This window comes from Lithobates pipiens, unplaced genomic scaffold, assembly GCF_037356315.1.
Source record: "Lithobates pipiens isolate NorthernLeopardFrog02 unplaced genomic scaffold, aLitPip1_a1.2 Scaffold_22, whole genome shotgun sequence".
NCBI classification, from domain to species: domain Eukaryota; kingdom Metazoa; phylum Chordata; class Amphibia; order Anura; family Ranidae; genus Lithobates; species Lithobates pipiens.
The window spans coordinates 143,759,126-143,785,234 of NW_027507784.1; the positions used below are offsets into that span (position 1 = coordinate 143,759,126).

Sequence of the window (26,109 nt, forward strand, 5' to 3'; positions counted from 1 at the left end):
ATTGTAAAAAAACCTCTGGTCCTTAGGCTGACAATTGGTCCAGGGCTGAAGTGGTTAAAGAGGAGCTTTAGCCTCCCCCCAAAAAATGTAAATTCAGCAGCTACATATATTGTAGTGAGGGTTTTTTTTTCCAGGTGCAAAGGTTAATCCCTTAAAAGACAAACCGCTACAATAGAGATAAAAGCCCAAAATGGTTCATCACTAGGGAAAGCTGATCTGTAAGTAGAAGCAGAGACTCTAAGGCACATAGGAGATAAGAACAGAGGAAAAGCACCCCCAAGTGTATTCAATTAAAAACCCAAATATGGGCCACTTCCATAGTTAAAAGCAAGCTTATCATGGAGGTCAGGGAAGACAACAATGTCCTGCCGATCGTGCACCATAGAAGGGAGCCGGTGGTCTGTGAATGCAGCACAGTGTAGGAGGAGCGATGTCACCATGGACCAAGATGCAATGTGACGTGTTTCGGTGCATGTGCAGTGTCGCGATGGGGCATGCAAGCTCTTTTCACAAACATCTTGAGAAAACACCTTACTACATTTTAGAGGCACTTTTCCTCTGTTTTTATTACAATTATTGTAGCATCTGACTTTTACAAACCAGAATGTTCCTTTATTGCAATCAATTAAGACACAGTACAGATGGTAGACCAACATGGACCACATCCAAAACATTAAAAGTAAACATAAGGCAAACAGTACAAGACATCGTGTAACAGTTTAACCGGTAACAAGCCATATTGTAAGTGCCGGCGTGGCCAATCCACGCCACCCACCGACATCTATTATTCCACCACCTACAATGAGGTGAGACTGGGGAAGCATAGGAGGCAGAAAAGTACCCAGGGATCCCACCACCCCCCGTGAGCCCCACCCCTTAATCCATCCACAACCCCCAAACCTTACGGAATTTCTGGGGGCAGTTCCTATTGATATAGGTAAGTTTGTACAATGGAAGCACCGCAGCAATAGATTTTTCCCACATGCCGATCGTAGGGGGGAGGAGGCATTCCACTTCAGCACAATTTCCCTTTTAGCATAAAACAGAAGATATGTCAACAGCAGTTTAGTGTATCTGGGTCTTTGGTCATCATCCTGGATCCCCAGAAAAGGCTAGCTCTGGCGACAGGGGGAGCTCCAACTGGAGACGCCCGTTAATGGTGTCAAACACTTGAGCCCAATAATCAGCGATCTTAGGACAGCCCCAGAACATATGCAGGTATGTGCCTATCGACTGTTTACATCTGGGGCAGTCCCTCGACCGCTGGGGGTAAACCTGATGGAGCCTCTGGGGAGTGTAATACACCCTATGCAAAAATTTAACCTGTATCAGCCTTTCCCGGGAGGATATAAGGGTAGTTGCACTATCAGCCAGACAGTCTTCCCAATCCGATCTATCCAGCCCAGGTAGATCTGCCTTCCACAGATCCCATAATTTGTGTACCTTCACAGAGTCTGTCCGTAATAAAGTCAGGTATAAAGCAGACAGGGGCTTATCCAGTTTCTCCTGCACTAACTGCTCCTCAATCGGGTCCATACGCAGCCGAATCGGATTCGGGAATTGGGCCCTGACAGCATGGCGCAGCTGGAGGTATCGAAAGGCCATCCAAGCCGGTAAATGATATGTAGCCTGTAGGGCCGCGTATGAGAGCCAGACTCCAGCAACAAATATATTGCCCAAGGTCACGATCCCATACCTGGCCCACACCTGCGGGTCTGGTACCATTCTCATATGAGGGAGACTATAGTTATCCCAGAGCGGGCAGTGCGGAGACCAGTCCTGTGGGACAATCATCCCCCGCCTGGCCACCGCCCACGCCCTAAGGGTAGTTTTGGTAGGCGTCGGGAGCCCTCTCTTTGCCCGTCGCGCCCCATACACCAGGCCAGTCAGCTCCCGACGCGACCCCACGACCTCCGCTTCCAAGCATACCGCCGCATTCCCCCTAGGGAGGGCAAGCCACCACCGAGCCGTCACCAAAACCGCCGCCCAAAAGTACGCTCTATAGTCCGGTAATGCCAGCCCTCCACAGCGGATAGGAAGCATCAAGGTAGATCTAGCCAACCGGGGCATCCCCCCTTTCCAAATAAAAGAGCCCACGCATTTGTCGATCTCCGCAAAGAAGGAATTGGGTATCCAGATAGGGCTGTGGCGAAAAACGTACAAAAACTTGGGGAGGAAGATTATCTTCAGCAAATTTATACGTCCCATCAGGTTCAGAGGGAGGGAGGCCCAAGCAGCAAACCCGGTCCGAAGCTGAGCCAGAACCGGCTGCAGATTCAGCCCCCCAAAGCTCGCCAACTCCCTCCCAACCTGGATACCCAAATACCGGAACTGGTCGACCCAACGAAGAGGGATATTAGAACCGCTGTCCCTGGCCTGCAGGTCGAGCGGGAATATGTTAGATTTTGACCAGTTGATCCGTATGCCTGAAAACCTCCCAAAAGTGTCAAAAATCTCCAGGGCCGCGGACAAGGAGTCATCCGCGTCCTGGAGATATAAAAGGGCATCGTCTGCGTACAACAAAATTTTTTCCTCCAGCGCGCCCACCCGCAGTCCCCGCACCCTCTCCGAGGCCCTAATCATAGCCGCCAAGGGCTCAATTGCAAGTGCAAACAGGGCCGGGGAGAGGGGGCAGCCCTGCCTCGTGCCCCTCTGTAACGGGAAGGACCCCGACAGTTTATCATTGGTCCGTACATGAGCCCGAGGCTCCCGATAGAGTATCCGCAACCACCGACGGAATCTTGGCCCAAACCCAAAACGGCCCAGGATCTCCCATAGGAAGACCCACTCCACCGAGTCAAACGCCTTTTCGGCGTCAAGTGAAGCGATGACCCGTTTCCCACTGTTACTGTGTGCCGTGGACATATTAAGAAAAAGGCGGCGGAGGTTGATGTCGGTCCCCTTCCCAGGCATAAACCCAGTTTGATCTGAATGGACCACCTCCTCCAGAACCGCAGACAACCTGTTGGCCAGAATTTTGGCCAACACCTTGACATCCATGTTCAAGAGTGAGATTGGACGGTAGGAGGAGCAGTCCTCAGGATCCTTGCCCGGTTTGGGGACCAACACCACCACCGCCTCATACATAGATGCCGGCAGAGCCTCCAAGCGGAAGCAACTAGCATACAGGGACACCAACCGTGGGGCCAATAAATCAAGATAGTAAGCATAAAATTCCTTAGGCAGGCCATCAGCCCCAGGGGTCTTCCCTACCCGCAACTGTGCTAGAGCAGCCTGGACCTCCTCCAGAGAAACATCCTTCTCCAGAGCCGCACAGGCCTGCACACCAAGGGTCGGCAGAGGAATGCCCTCCAGGTATGCGGCCAGCTCCTGGGAGCTATAGTCCACCCTGGTCGAGTACAGGTGTTGGTAGAATTGAGAGAATCCAAGATTAATAGCATCCGGGGATCGCAGCAGCGTCCCATCCAAATCCCGCACCCCAGTAATGTGAGTAACTGCGTATTGTCCTTTAGCCAGCCATGCCATCAAGCGACCGCTCTTATCCCCGTACTCAAAGATTTTATGGGCCGTGGTCAAGAGCGACTTCTGCATCCCCTCCACCCGATACATAGACAACTGGTGCAATGCAAATTGCCACTCACCATACGCCAGCTGGCCGGGGGAAGCCACATACGCCTCCTCCTTCTCCCTAGCCACTCTCTCCAACTCATCCAAAGTGCGGGAGGCCTGCCTACGAGCGGCCGATATCCAGGCAATATACTCCCCCCTAGTCCAGGCCTTTAAGGCATCCCACTTAACCAAGGGGGACACGGCTGCCTTATTTTCCAACCAGAAGTGACATATGCCTTCCTGTACTGCCTCCTGGACCCCCTCATCCTCCACCCAATACCTGGACAGCCTCCATAACCGCTCCCCCGGCTGGCCATAGGACAGCCTAAGGAGCAACGGAGAATGATCCGAGATCCCCCTAGACAGGACATCCACCTCCAGCACCCGCCGGAGCATGGAGCTAGAGGCAAACATCATATCAATGCGAGAAAGTGTGCGGAAGGTATTGGAGTGACATGTATACTGCCTGGACTCAGGGTTGTAATAACGCCAAACGTCAGTCAAGGCAAAACTCTCAGCCCAGGCAGCCAGTCCAGGCATCCACCTAGACACCGCCCCCAATCTATCCCGATCTGAGGTGAGAGTCAAGTTGAAATCCCCCATCACCAGAACGTCCTCCACCCCATAGGATGCCACCCACTGCATCAGCTCACGAAGTAAGGCGACATCCACCGGGGGGGGGGGGGGGGGGGGGGGATATAGTCCCACAATAACACAGGGGTTGTTGGCCAGTAGAGCATGTAAAATCACATATCTACCCGCGGGATCAGTCCTGACACCCAACAGCCGGAAAGGTAGCTGCTTGTGTATCAGGACACTGACCCCCCTGGAGTACGCGGAGTACGTGGAGTGGTAGTGTGACCCCACCCAGGCCCTCTTCAAACCCAAAATCCGGGAGCCCAGCAGATGGGTCTCCTGCAATACACAAATCTGCGGGGAGTACTTCTTGAGAAAATTAAAGACTAATGTCCTCTTTTTGGCAGAATTCAACCCCCGCACATTCCAAGAAATCAACGAGACCTGAGTCATGGTGCCAATGGGGGAATATAGGGCAAACAGGGTCGAGCAGGGGCAGCGCCAGCGCACCCCCCGAGGGGGAGACACCAACCCACCAACACCCCCCCTCCCCCACCCCGCAGTCCACCATGTGGAACATATGAGCTTGCAGCAAAGGAACATAAAAACTGTGCAAAAACAAACAAACCGTATGAACTAATGCCCACAGAGTGAGCAAACCTTGGTCGGCAACGGCCAACCTCCCCCCCTTCCCACCCCGCAGATCCCACCTGAGGTAAGTCTGCATCATTCCCATTAGAACTGGCCCAGAGGCAACCAAAACACTGGAGGCGTGTTCAAACCCAAGAGGCAGCAATACTCGTCCCCTATGCTGAAACAGCAATTAGAGTCCTACTAACAGTGCTACCCGCATGTCTTTTCAAAGCAGCATGAGAACCAAGATATGCTACCATAACAGGAAAGTCCGATGTGGAAAAATTCACCTGGACTAAGCCAGGGGCGCAGTCTTAAAGTACCTTGTGCCCAGTAGGTGGAGATGTAAGGACCAGTCCCGGTACGGAGAAGGGCAGCCACAGCCAACACAAAAACAGTCACAGTCCTCCGCTCAGGGGGGATGGAGAGGGGGGGAGGAAAAGGAGGAACACCCCCCCACCATCACGGGCAGCGGAATCGGACCCCCGCAGTGCCCCGGACCCCGACCCGGTACCACCAACACAGGAGACCAAGGCCGGAGGCCGGGTCGAGTCCCCCCACCCAAGCGGCCAAACCAAATTACTGAGCGGACTGTCCACCGAAGCAACCACCCCAACAAAGTCAATCCCGCACATCCACACCATGGCCAGGAGGTCCATCCACTACTTACAGGCGACAAGGCACGTTGGTGCCATCAGTAGGTAAATCCTCATCCTCGAGGGGGGATAGTTTCAAGCCACGCCGCAGCGTCCCTGGGAGAAGTAAAGAATCTCGTAGTCTCCCCATCGATCACTCGGAGCTTGGCCGGGAAGAGTACGCTGTACTTGATACCCTTCGCCCGTAGAGCCACCTTCACCGCATCAAACGAACGTCGGAGCTTCTGCGTCTCCAGGGAGAAATCCGGGAATAACATCAGGCGGTTATTCTGGTAGGTCAGGTCTCCCGCAGCTCTAGCCGCCCGGAGCAACTCATCCCGGTCTCTAAAATTCAGGAGGCGCAGGATAAAAGTACGAGGGGGAGACCCCTGCGGACCGGGCTGCGGCAGCAGTCTATGAGCCCTCTCCACCGTAAAGTAGGGGGACAGGTGCGCTGCAGGGAGCAAGGAACAGAGTAGCTCCTCCGCAAAGACAGCAGGATTCCGGCCCTCCGCACCCTCCGCCAGGCCCACGATGCGCACATTATTCCGACGACACCTGTTCTCAGAATCCTCAGCTCTGTGCTCCAGCAATTTAACACAGGCCTGCAGGGAGCGGAGTGCGATCGTGTTTTGCCCCGCCGCGTCTTCCACCTGACCCACACGACTTTCGACCTCCGACACTCGAGTGCGTACTTTGTCTAAGTCCTGCCGAAGGAGGCCCACGTCCATCTGCACCTCCTCGATCTTGTTGGTCAGGGCCGCCTGGCAAGATGTAACCGCCGACTGACATGCAGCAATCGCCGCCATTACTTCAGGGATCCCGGGGGCCGATACCGCGGGCTCCTCCCTCGGGTCCGTCTGGGACGCCATGTTGCAGCGCGGCAGCCCTTCCCGAGGCCCAGAGGGGATCGGGCTGGTCTCCGGAGGGATTTCCGGGGGAAATTTAAGTTTCTTACCCCCTTTACCACGACCAGGGAGTCTGGAAGGCATTCACTAACCCCCACACGCAAAAAGTCAGCAGTCCACACGGTATTTAAGGCAGCAGGATGATAAGGGTAGCAGAGCTCTCAGGCACACGTCTGCTCACTCCGCCATCTTGGACACGCCCCAGCATCTGACTTTTAATATAAGGAAACTTGCTTGTCCAGGGATCCAGGCGATGTCCACACCCAAGCCAATTATTCAATCGGCTTTGGGTCCAGGCATCTGCATCTTACAATGGTTGTAAAGTCGGGATGATAAAACACTGCCATCCCCTCTGTTTTATCAAGATCTACAGTACTAGGTATCCATTTTTTTAAATCAAATAGTAAATACCTCATCTCACAGCAATGATTTGCGGTCACGTGACATTCCTAGGTTCTTTTCCCCGATGTAAGGAATGTGGAGGGAGGGGCTGACAAACCCTCTGACATCAGCTGGCCAGCAGAGGAATGTCACATGATCGCTGTGAGAAGGTATTCACATTTAGGGTTTAAAAAAAAAAAAGGACACCTGGTAGTTTAGATCTTGATAAAACAGAGGGGATGCAAGTTACTTTTAAAAGGTATTTTAAGTGACGTGGAAGAGCAGTAGGAGGGGAGCGGGTAGGAGATCGCTTTCAATCCCGCAAAGGCATAGGAACCGACAGGGAGTGAGGGAGGGGAGAGAGAGAAAGACGGAGAGCAGACAGTGAGAGGACAGAAGAACGTCAACAGAGCACGGTATCATGGATCAGCAGCCATGATAAACGTGGTCAGTTAACAGAGGAGAGGGGCAACACCAGCCAGGTATTTTAGATGCTAGACAAATTACACAGCACAGGCACGATTTTAACATAATTTCAAAATTTCTAATTGAGAATTTCAGTGCCAAACATCACAGCTACAAAATGACACACAAAACCTTTTTTGGAAAGACAGCTCCCAAGTCATCTCTCGGGTTATTAGAATTTTTTTATTTATTTTTTTATTCCAAAATGTATCATTTAAAGTGGGAATAAGATTTAAATGCCAATTATAATCAACATTAGGTAAAGCTCATCTGTAAAGGTATAAAAAATTTCTGATCAAAATTTTAAACACACATTCAATCATGTTATTTTTGTCATATGTTCTATTCCTATTGGAATAAGATTTTTTGTTAGCAAGCAAAATCCTGAAGTTCCAGACAAACAGATTACTCAAAATATTGTATTAATACGTCTTAACTGCCTTATTTGAAGAGGGAGAAATTGTTATCTTTAAACACTTTCATGCACAGGAGTCAGTAACCACTAATTTACCACCATTTGTCCATGATAGGCTGAGAGGGACGTTTATTTTTGCAGTGTCTTTTATAAGCTAAACTGCAAAAATCACCCTTGCGTGGCCAGTGCGCTTGTTAATGGCTGTGTACAGAGCCAAGATTTGATGGTTCACAGATCGGATTGGCTCTGTACCTTGTGATTGCAGTGATGACCAACCAAATTAATCATTCATTCAATAATTTTAAAATCGGCAACAGCGGATTTTCAAGTTTGGAACCCTTTCATCCCCATCTCTCATTTAGATCTCAGATCCATCCAGTGTCTGCAGTGACCTGTATAACAACCACTTCATCTCCCTTATCCAGCACATCTGTACAATAACCCCCTAATTCCCATCCTCCCACTGTATGTGACCTGTACATTAACTGCTTCACCCAGTACTGGATGTAGACATTTGGGGCCCAGGGCACGTAAAGTCCGGGGGCTCCTCAACATAGAAACAAAATTATATGACAACTAAAAAAAGTGAACGATAAATTGCATTTGTTCTTAACCACTTAAGCCCCGGACCAATTTGCAGCCAAAGGACCAGGCCCCTTTTTGCGATTCAGCACTGTCGCTTTAACTGACAATTCCGCAGTTGTGTTACATGGCTCCCAAACAAAATTGGTGTCTTTTTTCCCACAAAGAGCTTTCTTTTGGTGGTATTTGATCACCTCTAGGGTTTTTATTTTTTGAGCGAATAATAGAAAAATAGAGCGACAATTTTGAAAAAAATTCAACATTTTTTACTATAATAAATATATATATATATATATATATTTCCCCCTAGTTTAAGCCGATACGTATTCAACATATTTTTGTTTAAAAAATAAAAATAAAATCACAATTAGCGATTGATTGGTTTAAAAGTTATAGCAAACTAGGGGACAGTTTTATAGCATTTTTATTAATATCTTTTTTTTACTAGTAATGACAGCGATCTTTATTGGGACTCCTAAATTATGGCAGACACATCGGACATTTTTGGGACCGCTGCGATTTATACAGCAATCAGTGCTATTTAAATGCACTGATTCCTGTGTAAATGACACTGGCAGTATATGAGTTAACCACTAGGGGGCGAGTAGGTGTTAAGTGTGACGTGTGTGTTTTTTACTGTTGGGGGGCGTGGCTTGGTATGGGACATCACTGATAGTCTTTCCCTATAACAGGGAACAGACGATCGGGTGGCAACCACACTAGGAAGCATGGGGAGAGGTTTATTTACGCATACCTCTCCCCGTTCTTCAGCTCTGTGACCCGATCGCGGGACACCAGTGGTGATGGGGTCCACGGGTCCCGTGGCCACGGTCTCAGAGCTCAAGAACGGGTCGCGAGCGCACCAACAGCGGTGCGCGCGTCCCACGGCTGGGTACTTAAAGAGCAACGTATCTGTACGTTGATGTGCCCAGATGTGCCATTCTGCCGATGTAAATGTGCAGGAGGCAGTCCTTAGGCGGTTAAAAAAATAATAATTATATATATATATATATATATATATATATATATATATATATATATATATATATATATATATATATATATATATATATATATATATATATATATATATATATGCAGGGGTTGACAAATTTGCTTGGAATCATTTTGAAATGGAAGGAGTTTCAGACCACTGCAAATCTACCAAGACCTGCCCATCCCTCTAAACTTTCAGATCAGACAAGGAGAAGACTGATCAGAGATGCAGCCAAGAGGCCCATGATCACTCTGGATGAACTGCAGAGAACTACAGCTGAGGTGGGAGAGTCTGTCCATAGGACAACAATCAGTCGTACACTGCACAAATCTGGCCTTTATGGAAGAGTGGCAAGAAGAAAGCCATTTCTCAAAGATATCCATAAAAAGTCTTGTCTAAAGTTTGCCACAAGCCACCTGGGAGACACACCAAACATGTGGAAGAAGGTGCTCTGGTCAAATGAAACCAAAATCGAACTTTTTGCCCACAATGCAAAACGATATGTTTGGTGTAAAAGCAACACAGCTCATCACCCTCAACACACCATCCCCACTGTCAAACATGGTGGTGGCAGCATCATGGTTTGGGCCTGCTTTTCTTCAGCAGGGAAGGGGAAGATGGTTAAAATTGAGGGGAAGATGGATGCAGCCAAATACAGGAACATTCTGGATGAAAACCTGTGTGAGTCTGCAAAAGACCTGAAACTGGGATGGAGATTTATCTTCCAACAAGACAATGATCCCAAACATACAGCAAAATCTACAAAGGAATGGTTCACAAATAAATGTATACAGGTGTTAGAATGGCCAAGTCAAAGTCCCGACCTGAATCCAATCGAGAATCTGTGGAAAGAGCTGAAAACTGCTGTCCACAAACGCTCTCCATCCAACCTCACTGAGCTTGAGCTGTTTTGCAAGGAAGAATGGGCAAGAATTCCAGTCTCTCGATGTGCAAAACTGATAGAGACATACCCCAAGCGACTTGCAGCTGCAATCACAGCAAAAGGTGGCTCTACAAAGTATTAACGCAAGGGGGCCGAATAATTTTGCACGCCCCACTTTTCATTTTTTCATTAGTTAAAAAAAGTTTCAAAAATCCAATAGATTTCGTTCCACTTCACAATGTCCCACTTGTTGGTGATTCTTCACAAAAAAATAAATTTTATATCTTTATGTTTGAAGCCTGAAATGTGGCAAAAGGTTGAAAAGTTCAAGGGGGCCGAATACTTTGGCAAGGCAGTGTGTGTGTGTGTTATATATATATATATATATATATATATATATGTTATTTAGCTTCAGTGTAGAGCTTACCAGTGAGCAGAGTCCAGATATGCAGTTCAAGGGCTTTTTGGCCCATGTTTATTGAAGTAAAACGTAAAGGCAGTCCATCCAGGATTCCCAGGCAGGGGTTTCGACAACTTCAAAGCAATAATGAATGGAAAATACCGAACCACCTGGCTCTCTGGTCAGCACTGCTGTTCAGGCATTGACCCCAGTCCTCTTGACACTGTGTTGCTGTTTGGTACCCACTCTGTACCTCTGGTGATACTCTCCCTTATAGCTTCCTGGCTGCTACAGCCCACCGGCTTTGGCCCTCCATTTGCTCCGTCAGACTGCCCTGTGCCACAGGCACACTTCTCTTGCACGCCTGGACTCCTCGGGAGGGTGGAGCCCGGAACCCTGGTCCTGGCTCTGCTATAAGCCCAGGACCAACCTGCACAATCAACAAACCAGATTGCTGGCCACCCAGATCGCTATGAAATCTCCAGGTCCCCTGAAAAAAATACTTGACTGATTTTTTTTCTCTAAATGTAATTGACTGTAAGAATACACGGTACACAAGTAATTGGAACTGGCAAGTCATACATCACAGTTATGCATCAAACACATTACTACAATATTTACAAAAAGTCTTTCTGCCTGCACTGAGCATCTGCAAAATCTTTAATTAACTCATCAAACTGTATCATCATGAGGACAATGCTCTCGACAGCCAGCAGACACAGAGCACTTAGTTTTTCATGGGTCATCATGGTTCTCAGATAATTCTTTGTTAGTGCCAATATGCTAAACGACCTTTCTCCCGAACAACTAGTGACCATCAAGCTCAAATCTATTCTAAGAGCTACATTAACACCTGAAACTGTATCAGCAAGCCTTTCATTATGTAACAAAGCTGCCTATTGGGATAGCGTGAGACATGCCGAAGCTTGACAAAAGGCTGCAAACCAGACAATTTCCTCAACTAGCACACAACTGAAATCTTGAGGGAATATAACTATATAAAAAAGATATAGATAGAGATATATTATATACACACACATAAATATTATATATATATATATACATATACATACACACATACATATATATATATATACACACATACACATACATATACATACACACACACGCACACAGTATCTCACAAAAGTGAGTATACCCCCTTACATTTATGTAAATATTATATCTTTTCATGTGATAAACCTGAAGAAATTACACTTTGGGTTTGCAGCTTGTATAACAGTATAAATTTGCTGTCCCCTCAAAATAATTCAACACACAGCCATTAATGTCTAAACCACTGGCAACAAAACAGAGTACACCCCTAAAGTGAAAATACCCAAATTGGGCACAATTAGCTATTTTTCCTCCCCGGTGTTATGTGACTCCTTAGTTACAAAGTCTCAGGTGTGAATGGGGAGCAGGTGTGTTAAATTTGGTGTTATCGCTCTAACACTCATACTGGTAGGTAATTGGAATTTTAACATGGCACCTCATGTCAAAGAACTGAGGATCTGAAAAAAAATAAAAATGGTTTGTTGCTCTACATAAAGATGTCCTAGGCCAGGGATATGCAATTAGCGGACCTCCAGCTGTTGCATAACTTCAAGTCCCATGAGGCACAGCAAGACTGACAGCAATAAGCATGACACCCAGAGGCAGAGGCATGATGGGACTTGTAGTTTTGCAACAGCTGGAGGTCCACTAATTGCAGATCCCCGTCCTAGGCTATAAGAAGATTGCCAAGACCTTGAAACAGAGCTGCAGCACGGTGGCCAAGACCATACAGCGGTTTATCAGGACAGGTTCCACTCAGAACAGGCCTCGCCATGGTCGACCAAGGAAATTGAGTACACATGCTCAGCATCATATCCAGAAGTTGTCTTTGGGAAACAGACGTATGAGTGCTGCCAGCATTGCTGCAGAGGTTGAAGGGGTGGGGGTCAGCCTGTCAGTGCTCAGACCATACGCAACACATTGCATCAAATTGGTCTTCATGGCTGTCATCCCATAAGGACGTTGCACAACAAAAACTGTAAACAGTTTTCTGAAGACAAGCAGACTAAGGACATGGATTACTGGAACCATGTCCTGTGGTCTGATGAGACCAAGATAAACTTATTTGGTTCAGATGGTGTCAAGCGTCTGTGTCGACAACCAGGTAAGGTGTACAAAGACAAGTGTGTATTACCTACAGTCAAGCATGGTGGTGGGAGTGTCATGGTCTTGGGCTGCATGAGTGCTGCTGGCACTGGGGAGCTACAGTTCATTGAGAGAACCATTAATGCCAACATGTACTGTGACATACTGAAGCCGAGCATGACCCTCCCTTTGGAGAATGGGCTGCAGGGCAGTATTCCAACGACCCCAAACACACCTCCAAAATGACCACTGCCTAAAGAAGCTGAGGGTAAAGGTAATGGACTAGCCAAGCATGTCTCCAGACCTAAACCCATCCTCAAGCAGAAGGTGGAGGAGCTCAAGGTCTCTAACATCCACCAGCTCCGTGATGTTGTCATGGAGGAGTGGAAGAGGACACCAGTGTCAACCTGTGAAGCTCTGGTGAACATTTTCACTTAGGGGTGTACTCACTTGTGTTGCCAGCGGTTTAGACCTTAATGGCTGTGTTGAGTCATTTTGAGGGGGCAGCAAATTTACACTGTTATACAAGCTGTACACTCACCAATTTACATTGTAGCAAAGTGTAATTTCTTCAGGTTTGTCACATGAAAAGATATAATAAAATATTTACAAAAATGTGAGGGGTGTACGTTTATAAGATACTGTAATGCAATATATATATATATATATATATATATATATATATATATATATATATATATATATATATATATATATATATATATATATATATATATATATATATATATATATATATATATATATATATATATATACACACACATACATATACATACATACATACACACACACACACACACACATTTTTTTTTTCACTATATCATTGTGGTTTTCCTTTGATATAGAACTATATGGACTCACATTCTTGTTTCAGAACGTGTATATGTCACATCCAAGTTTTAGGTTGGGCACTTTTCTTTTTACACGTTATGAGCTGAGTATTTGGGCTATCGTAAGTAGCAGCACTTTCACATATATATCCATTTTAGGGTAAGCGCAAAATATATATTTTTTATACAAAACAATTTGACTGCAATTGATTATTTTAAAGGCACTCATATTCTAACCTATTGTTAAGTCTGCTGTATTACACAGCAATAATAAGTGCAAACAAACTTAAAAAGTGTATGTAAACCCTCCATATACCCAGTGAAGTGAACAGAGGCACATGATACACAGAGATGAAACCAATGTCCCTACATAAGTTTTACTTGTATATCTTCTGTCTTCATCTATATATCCTTTAGAAAGTGCTCTTCGTGTTAAAGTTTTTTTTCTTCCTGGTTACCACTGGGAGTGGACCATTGGAATACAGCCAAGACAGCTGAGTGGAAGAAAGGCACCCTTCTCCTCATAGGCGAAGGAAGAAAGGAATGTGCAGAGCTCTGTTCTTAGATGGCAGGCTGTGTGATGATCTGTTTATAGCAACATCCCCCAACATACACTTTTATATCCTGTTTCGGAGAACGTGTGTACAGAGCAAGAGACAGCTACAGGACTCAGTTCTTTTTAATGGAGCTAAGAAAACACTGCAGATAGATGTGCCCAGTTCAAATTTCATGAATCGGGTTTACATTGACTTTTACAGCAAAATATACAGTTTTGTATCTGCATGCTACATGCTACAGTGCCTTGTGAATGTATTCGGCCCCCTTGAACTTTTCAAACTTTTGCCACATTTCAGGCTTCAAACATAAAGATATAACATTTTTATTTTTTGTGAAGAATCACCAACAAGTGGGACACAATTGTGAAGTGGAACGAAATCTATTGGATTTTTGAAACTTTTTTAACTAATAAAAAATGAAAAGTGGGGCGTGCAAAATTATTCGGCCCCCTTGCGTTAATACTTTGTAGAGCCACCTTTTGCTGCGATTACAGCTGCAAGTCGCTTGGGGTATGTCTCTATCAGTTTTGCACATCGAGAGACTGAAATTCTTGCCCATTCTTCCTTGCAAAACAGCTCGAGCTCAGTGAGGTTGGATGGAGAGCGTTTGTGAACAGCAGTTTTTAGCTCTTTCCACAGATTCTCGATTGGATTCAGGTCTGGACTTTGACTTGGCCATTCTAACACCTGGATACGTTTATTTGTGAACCATTCCTTTGTAGATTTGCTGTATGTTTGGGATCATTGTCTTTTTGGAAGATAAATCTCCGTCCCAGTTTCAGGTCTTTTGCAGACTCCAACAGGTTTTTATCCAGAATGGTCCCGTATTTGGCTGCATCCATCTTCCCCTCAATATTAACCCTCTTCCCTGTCCCTGCTGAAGAAAAGCAGGCCCAAACCATGATACTGCCACCACCATGTTTGACAGTGGGGATGGTCTGTTAAGGGTGATGAGCTGTGTTGCTTTTACGCCAAACATATCGTTTTGCATTGTGGGCAAAAAGTTTGCTTTTGGTTTCATCTGACCAGAGCACCTTCTTCCACATGTTTGGGGTGTCTCCCAGGTGGCTTGTGGCAAACTTTAGACGAGACTTTTTATGGATATCTGAGAAATGGCTTTCTTCTTGCCACTCTTCCATAAAGGCCAGATTTGCAGTGTACGACTGATTGTTGTCCTATGGACAGACTCTCCCACCTCAGCTGTAGTTCTCTGCAGTTCATCCAGAGTGATCATGGGCCTCTTGGCTGCATATCTGATCAGTCTTCTCCTTGTCTGAGCTGAAAGTTTAGAGGGACAGCCAGGTCTTGGTAAATTTGCAGTGGTCTGATACTCCTTCCATTTCAAAATGATTGCTTGCACAGTGCTCCTTGGGATGTTTAAAGCTTGGGAAATCTTTTTGTATCCAAATCCGGCTTTAAACTTCTCCACAACAGTATTAGGGACCTGCCTGGTGTGTTCCTTGGTTTTCATGATGCTCTCTGCGCTTTCAACAGAACCCTGAGACTATCACAGAGCAGGTGCATTTATACAGAGACTTGATTACACACAGGTGGATTCTATTTATCACCATCAGTCATTTAGGACAACATTGGATCATTCAGAGATCCTCGCTGAACTTCTGGAGTGAGTTTGCTGCACTGAAAGTAAAGGGGCCGAATAATTTTGCACGCACCACTTTTCAGTTTTTTAATGCTAAAAAAGTTTAAAATATCCAATAGATTTCGTTCCACTTCACAATTGTGTCCCACTTGTTGGTGATTCTTCACAAAAAATTTTAATTTTATATCTTTATGTTTGAAGCCTGAAATGTGGCAAAAGGTTGAAAAGTTCAAGGGGGCCGAATACTTTTGCAAGGCACTGTACATGTCTGATGCATTAAGATTTTAGACATGAGCATAGAAGAGAGAATTTTAAGCACGTGCATCTCATTTTGACAAATATGTACCTATAACAATGTGACTAACACCAGCAGATGAAATATGGTATATTCCAAGCATGTGCAATGTATTTCAGGGGTAGGTAATCTTGCAGAAAAGATCTACCTGACCAACATGGAAGAGATCAAAAACGGCAGGTCTTTTTGTTCTCTTTTTGAAGGCAGTGAATTCCGCTTTTGATCTTGCACCTATAGGTAAGCCTATAATAAGGCTTACCTGTAAGTGCAGTGAATATCTCCTAAACTTGTGGTGTTTAGGAGATATTCACACTGGATGGAGTCAGTGACGTCACTGGAGCATGCCGTCCCTTCAGAGATCTGTGCCATAAACCGTGACTCCCGTGCTCATGTCAGTCACAGGACCAGAGTCGGAAGGAAGACCGGGAAAAAATGAAAGCCCTGTCAACAGTGCTGGTGCACCACTGGAGGCTTTCATTCTAAGGCAAGTATTTCATAATGTGCTAGTATGTGATGCACATTTTTCCATTGCCTTGCAAGGAATTTTTTTTTAAGTCCGTGGTTTACTACTGTATTATTACTAGTACTATTTAAGGAGATAACCTAAAAAGGCCCAACTAAGGGCGGGGGTTTGCATTCTGCAATGTGGCCCGGCTGCCCATCTGGCCGGACAGAGTTGTCGTCCAGTGCTTCCCCCATCTTTACAGTGGGACAGGGAAGCAATGGCAAGATATAGCTACCTGTTCCTGCGTGCTGCTCTCTGCTGCTTGAGATGGACATGAGAGGAGGATCTAGGGAACCCCAGCACAGTCAAACAGGTAGCAATTCTTGCCACAGCTTCCTTGTATTACTCTGCACATAAAGGGAAGCACTTCTGATGAAGTGAAGTGACGGCACAGCGGGGACACAATCTACCCTTTGCATAGCAGCAATCGATGGGTTGCCGACCCCTGCTATATTGTACTGGGCCTTAGTTACACTTACCTCTTTACTAGGTGAAAACTCGAGGAGAAGATTGCATAAGGTTGATGAAGCCACCACCAAGATGTCATCTGGGGCATTCTGTAAAACCTGCAAGGAAAAAAATAAAATAAGTTTATGGTTCATGTATGAAACAAACCCTAAAGAAATTAAACTATAACTACATACAGTTGTGCTCATAAGTTTACAGATCCTGGCAGAAATGATGATTTCTTAGCCATTTTTCTGAGAATATGAATAACACAAAAAAGATCTTTCACTCATGGTTAGTGTTTGGCTGAAGCCATTTATTATCAACTATATATTAACTACTGTACTCTTTAAATCATAATGGCAACAGAAACTACCCAAATGACCCTGATAAAAAGTTTACATACCCAGGTGATTTTGGCCTGATAACATGCACACAAGTTGACACAAAGGGGTTTGAATGGCTATTAAAGGTAACCATCCTCACCTATGATCTGTTTGCTTGTAATTATTGTAATTATTGTGTGTGTATAAAAGGTCAATGAGTTTCTGGACTCCTGACAGACCCTTGCATCTTTCATCCAGTGCTACACTGACGTTTCTGGATTCTGAGTCATGGGGAAAGCAAAAGAATTGTCAAAGTATCTGGGGGAAAATTTTGTTGAACTGTATAAAACAGGAAAGGGATATAAAAAGATATCCAATGAATGGAGAATGCCAAACAGCAGTGTTCAAACTATAATCAATAAGTGGAAAATTAGGGGTTCTGTTGAAACCAAACCACGGTCAGGTAGACCAACTAAAATTTCAGCCAGAACTGCCAGAGAAATTGTTCGGGATGCAAAGGAAAACCAAAAATAACTTCAGGAGAAATACAGGACACTCTGAAAACATGTGGTGTGGCTGTTTTAAGGTGCACAATAAGGAGGCACTTGAAGAAAGATGGACTGCATGGTTGAGTCGCCAGAAGAAAGCCATCACCAAGCAAATGCCACAAAGTATCCCACTTGCAATACGCCAAACAGCACAGAGACATGCCCCAAACCTTTTGGCACAAAGTCATTTGGAGTGATAAGACCAAAATTGAGCTTTTTGGCCACAACCATACATGCTACATTTGGAGTCAACAAGGCCTATGATGAAAGGTATGGAGGTGGATCGCTAATGTTTTGGGGATGTGTGAGCTACAAATTCACAGGAAATTTGGTCAAAATTGTTGGCGAGATGAATGCAGTACGTTATCAAAAAAATATTGGAGTAACATTTACATTCATCAGCCAGGAAGGGGCGCATGGGACATGCTTGGACATTCCAACTGGACAATGATCCAAAACACAAGTCCAAGTCGACCTGTCATTGGCTATAGCAGAATAAAGTGAAGGTTCTGGAGTGTCCATTTCAGTCTCCTGACCACAATATCATTGAGCCACTCTGGGGAGAGCTCAAACGTGCAGTTCATGCAAGACAGCCCAAGAATTTCCAGGAACTGGAGGCTTTTTGCCTAGAGGGATGGGCAGCTTTACCATCTGAGAAGATAAAAGCACCTCATCCACAAATACCACAAAAGTAGGGCTGCAACTAACGATTATTTTCATAATCGATTAGTTGGCCGATTGTTTCGATTAATCGGTTAATAACCTTTAAAAAAAAAAAAAAAAAAAAAAAAAAGTGGGTCAAATTGACGTTCATTTTCAATCACAGTGATGGGAAAATTTGGAAATAGAAAACTTCTTAGGTCAAAGAATTTTCAGACAGTGTGTGTAGTTTTCGTTCAGAAATTACATTCATTTTAAAAACAGAATGTTAAAAACAAGTGAAAATTTCAAACAAAATTCTTTCATTTAGCGAATGTACAACGATTTTTCGTCTGAATATTCTCATCTGAAAATTGATCTGTGTGACCAGCATAAGGCTCGGTACACACCTATGCAGTTTTTGCTTTTGATCTGTTTCTGTAGTGCTTTTTGCTGTACGTTTTGATTTTTGCACACGTGATTTTACTGCAATTTGCATTTTTTTATTTTTTTTTGGCAAATTAAAAAACACAAATTGCTGCAAAGACGCATTACATGCTTTTCTGCAGCTTCTCCATTGAAGTATATTAAACCAATAAAGCACAATTTTGCGTTAAAAGTCCCTGACCCTTTCAGATGTGAACGTGTCCCATAGGAAACCATGTAAATGAACTGTAGTGCATTTCTGCAAAAAGCACCAATAAACACATAGATGTGAACCAGGTCTAAGACGTTTAGTAACATAATGGAGTTAAAAAAAAACTAAAATTAGCCCTTTATAGTAGAAAAAAAAGGAGATAATCACCATTGTAAGGGGTCATTGTTTTACAGTAGTGATTTGCTCTTTTTGTATTATAAAGGGCTCATTTTAGGTTTTTTAAACCCCAATATGTTACTGGCGATTAATCGATGAAAATAGTAATCGATTAATTTCATAATCGATTAGTTGTCGATTAATCAATTCGTTGTTTCAGCCCTACACAAAAGATTTTAAGCTGTCATTGATGTTAAAGGGGTCAATACATGGTATCAAGAACTAGGGTATGTAAATTTTTGATGAGGGTCATTTGGGTAGTTTCTGTTGCCTTTATGATTTTAAAAAAGAGTAAACAGTTGATGGATAATAAATGGCTTCAGCCAAACACTAACCATGAGGGAAAGGAAAGTTTTTGTGTTCTTATTCATATTCTCTAAAAAATGGCCAAGAAATCATAAATTCTGCCAGGGTATGTAAACTTATGAGTACAACTGTATGTCAACCTGATATGATTTTCAAAAACTAATCTAAAAGATGTAAATGTCCCCTATAACCATGGTAATAATGAGGGTTGCATCAGGTATTTCCAGGTAGAACACCCACAGAAATTACAGGAAATGGAGAGTAAAATGAATCAATGAATTTGTAAACCTAAAAGACTCCTCAGAGAATTTTTGTTTTCAGGAAGGGAAAGTCCAGCCTGCTTGATGCAACTAGTCAGCATAAATCTGTAAATAAATATTCTCATTACTTTAGGTCAAAGTATCACTAGCAGTAGTCTGTGACATTCAATGAGACTTGCTTGGTAAAGTTTATATTGTTTCACCAATCACTGCTCATTTGAATGCCTTCATCACTTCGATGATTTGCTATATATCTTTGGCAATAACAGACAACTCCAAGCCAGTCAGATGACTGGTGAAATGTCTAACATTACTGAAAGGTCCCGCTAACCACTACAATCTCTCAGATTTTGTAGCCCCAGATATTGCAGTGCAGCTCTGTTTATGGATATAGCTACACATACAACTTACCACAGGACATACAACACATAAGAAAACTATAATAAAAAATATTCACGTTTGCTTTTTACATGAAAAATATGCACACACAGAACATGGCAGTAATAACTTCAAGAAAACAAAATGTTTGCTAGTCCCTGTAGGTTTTAGATTATGAAGAAGCGGCTTTCTATGAAAAGTTAAGTACAGAAATTAATTACTTTCATTAAGGGTTTCCACACGGCATGGTCCTGAAAACTGGTCCTGAGTTGTTGGACTGATCTGGACAAACTGTGTAAACATCTAAGGAGAAAAAGGTAATTAGATACCAGTAATATGCAAATCAGTAGAGTGAATGTCAAATTTCTTTATAATAGAGATCCCCCATGTTATAAACTGAACAGTATGATTCCCTTGCACTCAGATTGGTGAAGTAGCCATTAGATTAAAAATGTTTGGTGCCAACTTGTACACATACCATGACATAATTGTATGTCTTTTACACATTAGGAGAGAAGGCCCTACTCAATCCCTACATGATCAATGATACAAACCTGATAGGTAAAAGGCCACTTACGAAGCAATGGTTATACATTTCTTTCATCAGTCATCAGTACAGGGAAATATGCAATGTAGCTCACAAAGCGATAAAGGGTACAGGGTAAAGAAAAGTTTGAAAACCTAAGCTTTTATACCACCTCTCATCCTCCACCAAATCCTAATAAATTACAGTGCCTACAAGTAGTATTCAACCCCCTGCAGATTTAGCAGGTTTACACATTCGGAATTAACTTGGCATTGTGACATTTGGACTGTAGATCAGCCTGGAAGTGTGAAATGCACTGCAGCAAAAAAGAATGTTATTTCTTTGTTTAATTTTTTTTTAAATAGTGAAAAGTTTATTCAGAGGGTCAATTATTATTCAACCCCTCAATTCAACAGAATTCTGTTTGGTTCCCCTAAAGTATTAAGAAGTAGTTCAGGCACAAAGAACAATGAGCTTCACATGTTTGGATTAATTATCTGTTTTTCCAGCCTTTTCTGACTATTTAAGACCCTCGCCAAACTTGTGAACAGCACTCATACATGGTCAACATCGGAAAGACAAAGGAGCATTCCAAGGCCATCAGAGACAAGATCGTGGAGGGTCACAAGGCTGGCAAGGGGTACAAAACCCTTTCCAAGGAGTTGGGCCTACCTGTCTCCACTGTTGGGAGCATCATCCGGAAGTTGAAGGCTTATGGAACTACTGTTAGCCTTCCACGGGCTGGACAGCCTTTGAAAGTTTCCTCCCGTGCCGAGGCCAGGCTTGTCCGAAGAGTCAAGGCTAACCCAAGGACAACAAGGAAGGAGCTCCGGGAAGATCTCATGGCAGTGGGGACATTGGTTTCAGTCAATACCATAAGTAACGTACTCCACCGCAATGGTCTCCGTTCCAGACAAGCCCGTAAGGTACCTTTACTTTCAAAGCGTCATGTCAAGGCTCGTCTACAGTTTGCTCATGATCACTTGGAGGACTCAGACAGACTGGTTCAAGGTTCTCTGGTCTGATGAGACCAAGATCGAGATCTTTGGTGCCAACCACACACGTGACGTTTGGAGACTGGATGGCACTGCATACGACCCAAAGAATACCATCCCTACAGTCAAGCATGGTGGTGGCAGCATCATGCTGTGGGGCTGCTTCTCAGCCAAGGGGCCTGGCCATCTGGTCCGCATCCATGGGAAGATGGATAGCACGGCCTACCTGGAGATTTTGGCCAAGAACCTCCGCTCCTCCATCAAGGACCTTAAGATGGGTCGTCATTTCATCTTCCAACAAGACAACGACCCAAAGCACACAGCCAAGAAAACCAAGGCCTGGTTCAAGAGGGAAAAAATCAAGGTGTTGCAGTGGCCTAGTCAGTCTCCTGACCTTAACCCAATTGAAAACTTGTGGAAGGAGCTCAAGATTAAAGTCCACATGAGACACCCAAAGAACCTAGATAACTTGGAGAAGATCTGCATGGAGGAGTGGGCCAAGATAACTCCAGAGACCTGTGCCGGCCTGATCAGGTCTTATAAAAGACGATTATTAGCTGTAATTGCAAACAAGGGTTATTCCACAAAATATTAAACCTAGGGGTTGAATAATTGACCCACACTTTTATGTTTAAAATTTATTAAAATTTAACTGAGCAACATAACTTTTTGGTTTGTAAGATTTATGCATCTGTTAATAAATCCTGCTCTTGTTTAAAGTTTGAAGGCTCTAACTTATTTGCATCTTATCAAACCTGCTAAATCTGCAGGGGGTTGAATACTACTTGTAGTCACTGTACATCATGCATTTAAAATAGTTGGTTGAAGAAATACCCGGAAGAAAGAAAAAAAAACGAAAGGGCTTTTTTGAGACACAGAAAAGCATAATTTGCACACTAAATGCACCTATTAAGCAACAACAGAAAAATTGGAACAATGCTTTAGGTTGACCACATAGTGCTTGCAACTTAGACCCATATACCTCCTAATCCGTATGTTGTCACTGAATTAATATTCCTCCAATAAGTGCAAAATTGGGATTGGCATGCCGCTGTTGTGTCCACTATGCTCTGTTCAGACACAGTGCATTACTGGATTTATTGTGAGTAATTTTTAATGTTATATTTCTTTTTGCATTGTTTGTGACTAAATGCTTCATCATCTAGTTGTTAGGGTTTTTTCTTAAATACCAATCTACTGTATATATTCTGCAATTGTTCCACGTGTCCAAATTATCAGTGTGGTATCTCCATGGGTCCTTTCACACATGTGGACTATTTAAGTCCACCTGTCAGTTTTTCAGGCGGACCTGAGCAGACGCTCCGTGAACCTCTATGGAGCGATGGATGTCAGTGGTGACATGTCCACCGACATCCAATCCGCTCAATCCAGACGGATGGAAAACAATTTTCCATCCATCTGGCAGATCGACTAAAAACGGACAGGTGTATTAATTTTCATCTGATCCCCCATTAAGGAGGGCGAAGCTCTGACAGGTCCATCTCTGCACAGTCAGCATAGACAGACTTGTCATCTGTCTACTCAGCGGGGATCAACAGAGCGATCCCTGCTGAGCAAGCGGAGTCCAAGAAGACAGACAAGCATGTGTGAAAGAGCCCTTTTCCTTTAAAAATTAATTGAACTGCTGTATTTACAATTACTGGGTACTAAGTAAAAATTGGTAAAAAATACATTTATCTGGCAAGCACGGCATTTGCCTATTTTACTAGATAAGCAACAGCATCAACACACAAATTCTGATGTGTCCCTCTTCCCCAACCTTTTTGTATACGGATTCGATGAATCATCAAATAATGGAATATATTGGTTTACTGGAAAACCTTTCACCTATGTAGTGGGGGACAGGTGCGCTTTAAACTGGATGCAGAAAGGTAGGCAGTATAAAAGGAAATCAATGGACTAGAATGTCGTACCTGACAGCAGCTAACCGCACCTTGACACTAGTCTCAGATAAGCCATTCACAATCCGGTCCATCATATGTTCAGCCTCTATGATCTGGAGAGAGATGTTAATGCAGCATAAATAACATCAAGGACACCATGCCTGCCTCCCTTATTCTTATTAACAATACTAAACATGAGAGCACATTCACACTGATACCCTTTATTTGTATTTTCAAACATTTTAAGTCCAAGAGAAACATCTATGCAAAAGAATGGAATATATTTGGCTTCTGCTGCTGTCTAGAGCAGTAGACTTTACTAGTGCACCAACCTACATCTTTATTCAGTAATCATGTTTTTCCATTCAAACATTTAACCTGTGCAGATAAACACTTAACATAAATATAACCTAAAAAATAAAATTAAGTAGAGAACTGCCAAAAACTTGTATTTTTAATTATGTAGGATAGATAGACACATTTTCGACCAATGTTAGCATTGTCTGAGTAGATACATGGCTATGATGCACACTGCTCCAGCCAGAATTATTAAGTATTTCTACATATCGCTATGGATGGTTCAGGGTTAGTGGTTAATTTAAAAACAGAATTCTACGCAAAGAACAAAAATATATAATGTCGTTACAGAAATGAGAGTTTCTAGTCTCAGATGTCTTGCCATTTACATTAAAGCTAAGCCATTTTCAACATGTAAATGCCTTGCCCAAGAGGAGGCACCATAAGGTACCTCTACAATTCTGCTTTCACTGTTACTAGGCACTTGCCTTTCCACATTTTAGGACTATATCCTGTACACTTACCATATCCCTGTCTTTAGGAGCACCAACAGTGGCCAGTAAGGGTGCCATTATAGGACATCAGTATATAAAAAGGTGGAAGATATTGGGCACTGAAGTCACAGAAGTGGGGGCTAGCTGGATAATAAAGGTAATAACAGTTTCTTGCCATTAGATAAAAATAGCTGTCAGGTTCACTTTAATGAATGGCAAGAATCACAAAGGGAAGACAAGCAAGGGTATATGCCAAAGTTTATCACATTTAAGGCAGAGAGTTCCATATTCATACAGTGGTAAACCCTGGAATGATAAACATCATGACATTTACTAAGGAAAAGCAATGGAGTCACCTTATTGTGAATGAGCACAGGAATCACTTTACACATTTATATTGTCACACTGGGAAGTGTCATCTTTAGAGGACTTTTGATTTGTTTTTTTTTCACTCTGTGGACCTCCTTGATATATTTTTGCGCTTTGTGGATTTTTGGATCATTAGGAGATCATATATGATCACGATATTAGTATGTGCATGATATGTAATAGATGTTTAGTTTCCCTTTATAGGTCTAGCTTTGTCATATGATCGCTAGATAATTTTGCGCTGCACTTTGACTTCTATTGTTGTTCACTAGGCTAGTCACCTTTTGTGCTAGCTGCTCCATCTTCTAAGCACTCGCTGATCCTGTACTATATTTACTGAAAATATAAAAATATCCAAGGTAACTTGAAATGAGAAAAGACGTGGGATACACCATAGCCGACGTATCCAGATAAAAATGCACTTTTGTTGGCTGTCATGTTAATCCTTTGCATATCCTGTATCTAAGTCATAGAACAAATATGCCAATAACCTACTCCAACTTTACAGTGACTTGTTTCTTCATGCTCATTTCAGATTAGTGATTTAGAAAGGAATGCAGCCCTCAAAACGACATGACAGTTAGACCCCTTTCACACTAAAAGGCGCTTTACAGGCAATTTAGCGCTAAAAAAAATAACACCTCTAAACTGCCTCCCAAGCCTCCCCAGTGTGAAAGCCCAATCAGCTTTCACACTGGGGTGGTGCGCTTGCAGGACAGAAAAAAAAAAAAAAAAGTAGTCCTGCAAGCAGCGTATTTGGGGTAGTGTATTTGGGGCGTTGTATACACCGCTCCTAAACCTCCCCTGCCATTGAAATCGACCTTTTTAACAGAGGAAGAATCCTTGAAATTACGTTCAAGTCTCATATCGTTAATAGGAAGACTGCTTCTTACATTTGTGGAAATTGGAAAGAATCCCCAGATAGCTAAAAAAATTATTAGTGTCACTAGTTACTCATTTGAGAGGCAGAAGTTGTTCATTGATTAAGGAACCTCTAGAGGAACTCTAGAGGTTAAAAAAGGCTGGCGTAAGGGAACCGGCAGTAAATGCTGACCCATTCATTTCTTTTGACAACATATACCACATGGACCATAGTTTGCCTTTCTTGATAATATATTGCAAACACTGAACAGTAGCAATCTGGTGTGCAAAATCTTCTATTATGAATTGCTGAAGCTTCGTGATACTTGAACAAATGTAGTAAATAAAAGTGAATCTGTTGGCTACAACAATTTCTTGCTATACAACGCAAACACTTTTCCTTATCTGTTTTATTAGGAGACGGTTATTCCCAGCGTTGTATTTTTTGATAAAGAAGCATGTTTAGCCTGAGGTCTTTGACACTGCAGCAGAAAAGGTTGTAAATAACAGACCAAACAATTTATCTATGCTTACACTAGAAATGATCTCC

At 43.5% G+C, this 26,109-nt stretch overlaps 1 protein-coding gene across 4 annotated transcripts in view; it reads right to left on the bottom strand.

The window, feature by feature from the left end:
* ARMC8 (armadillo repeat containing 8) overlaps positions 1-26,109 on the bottom strand; it is a 185,267-nt gene that overhangs the window by 50,673 nt on the left and 108,485 nt on the right. For all 4 annotated transcript variants that reach the window (XM_077448427.1, XM_077448425.1, XM_077448426.1 and 1 more), the window contains 3 exons: positions 23,569-23,651; positions 20,335-20,416; positions 16,875-16,961 (listed from right to left, as the gene is read on the bottom strand). In XM_077448427.1, coding sequence (XP_077304553.1) covers positions 16,875-16,961; positions 20,335-20,416; positions 23,569-23,651 — 252 coding nt within the window. The remainder of the gene's footprint in view (positions 1-16,874; positions 16,962-20,334; positions 20,417-23,568; positions 23,652-26,109) is intronic.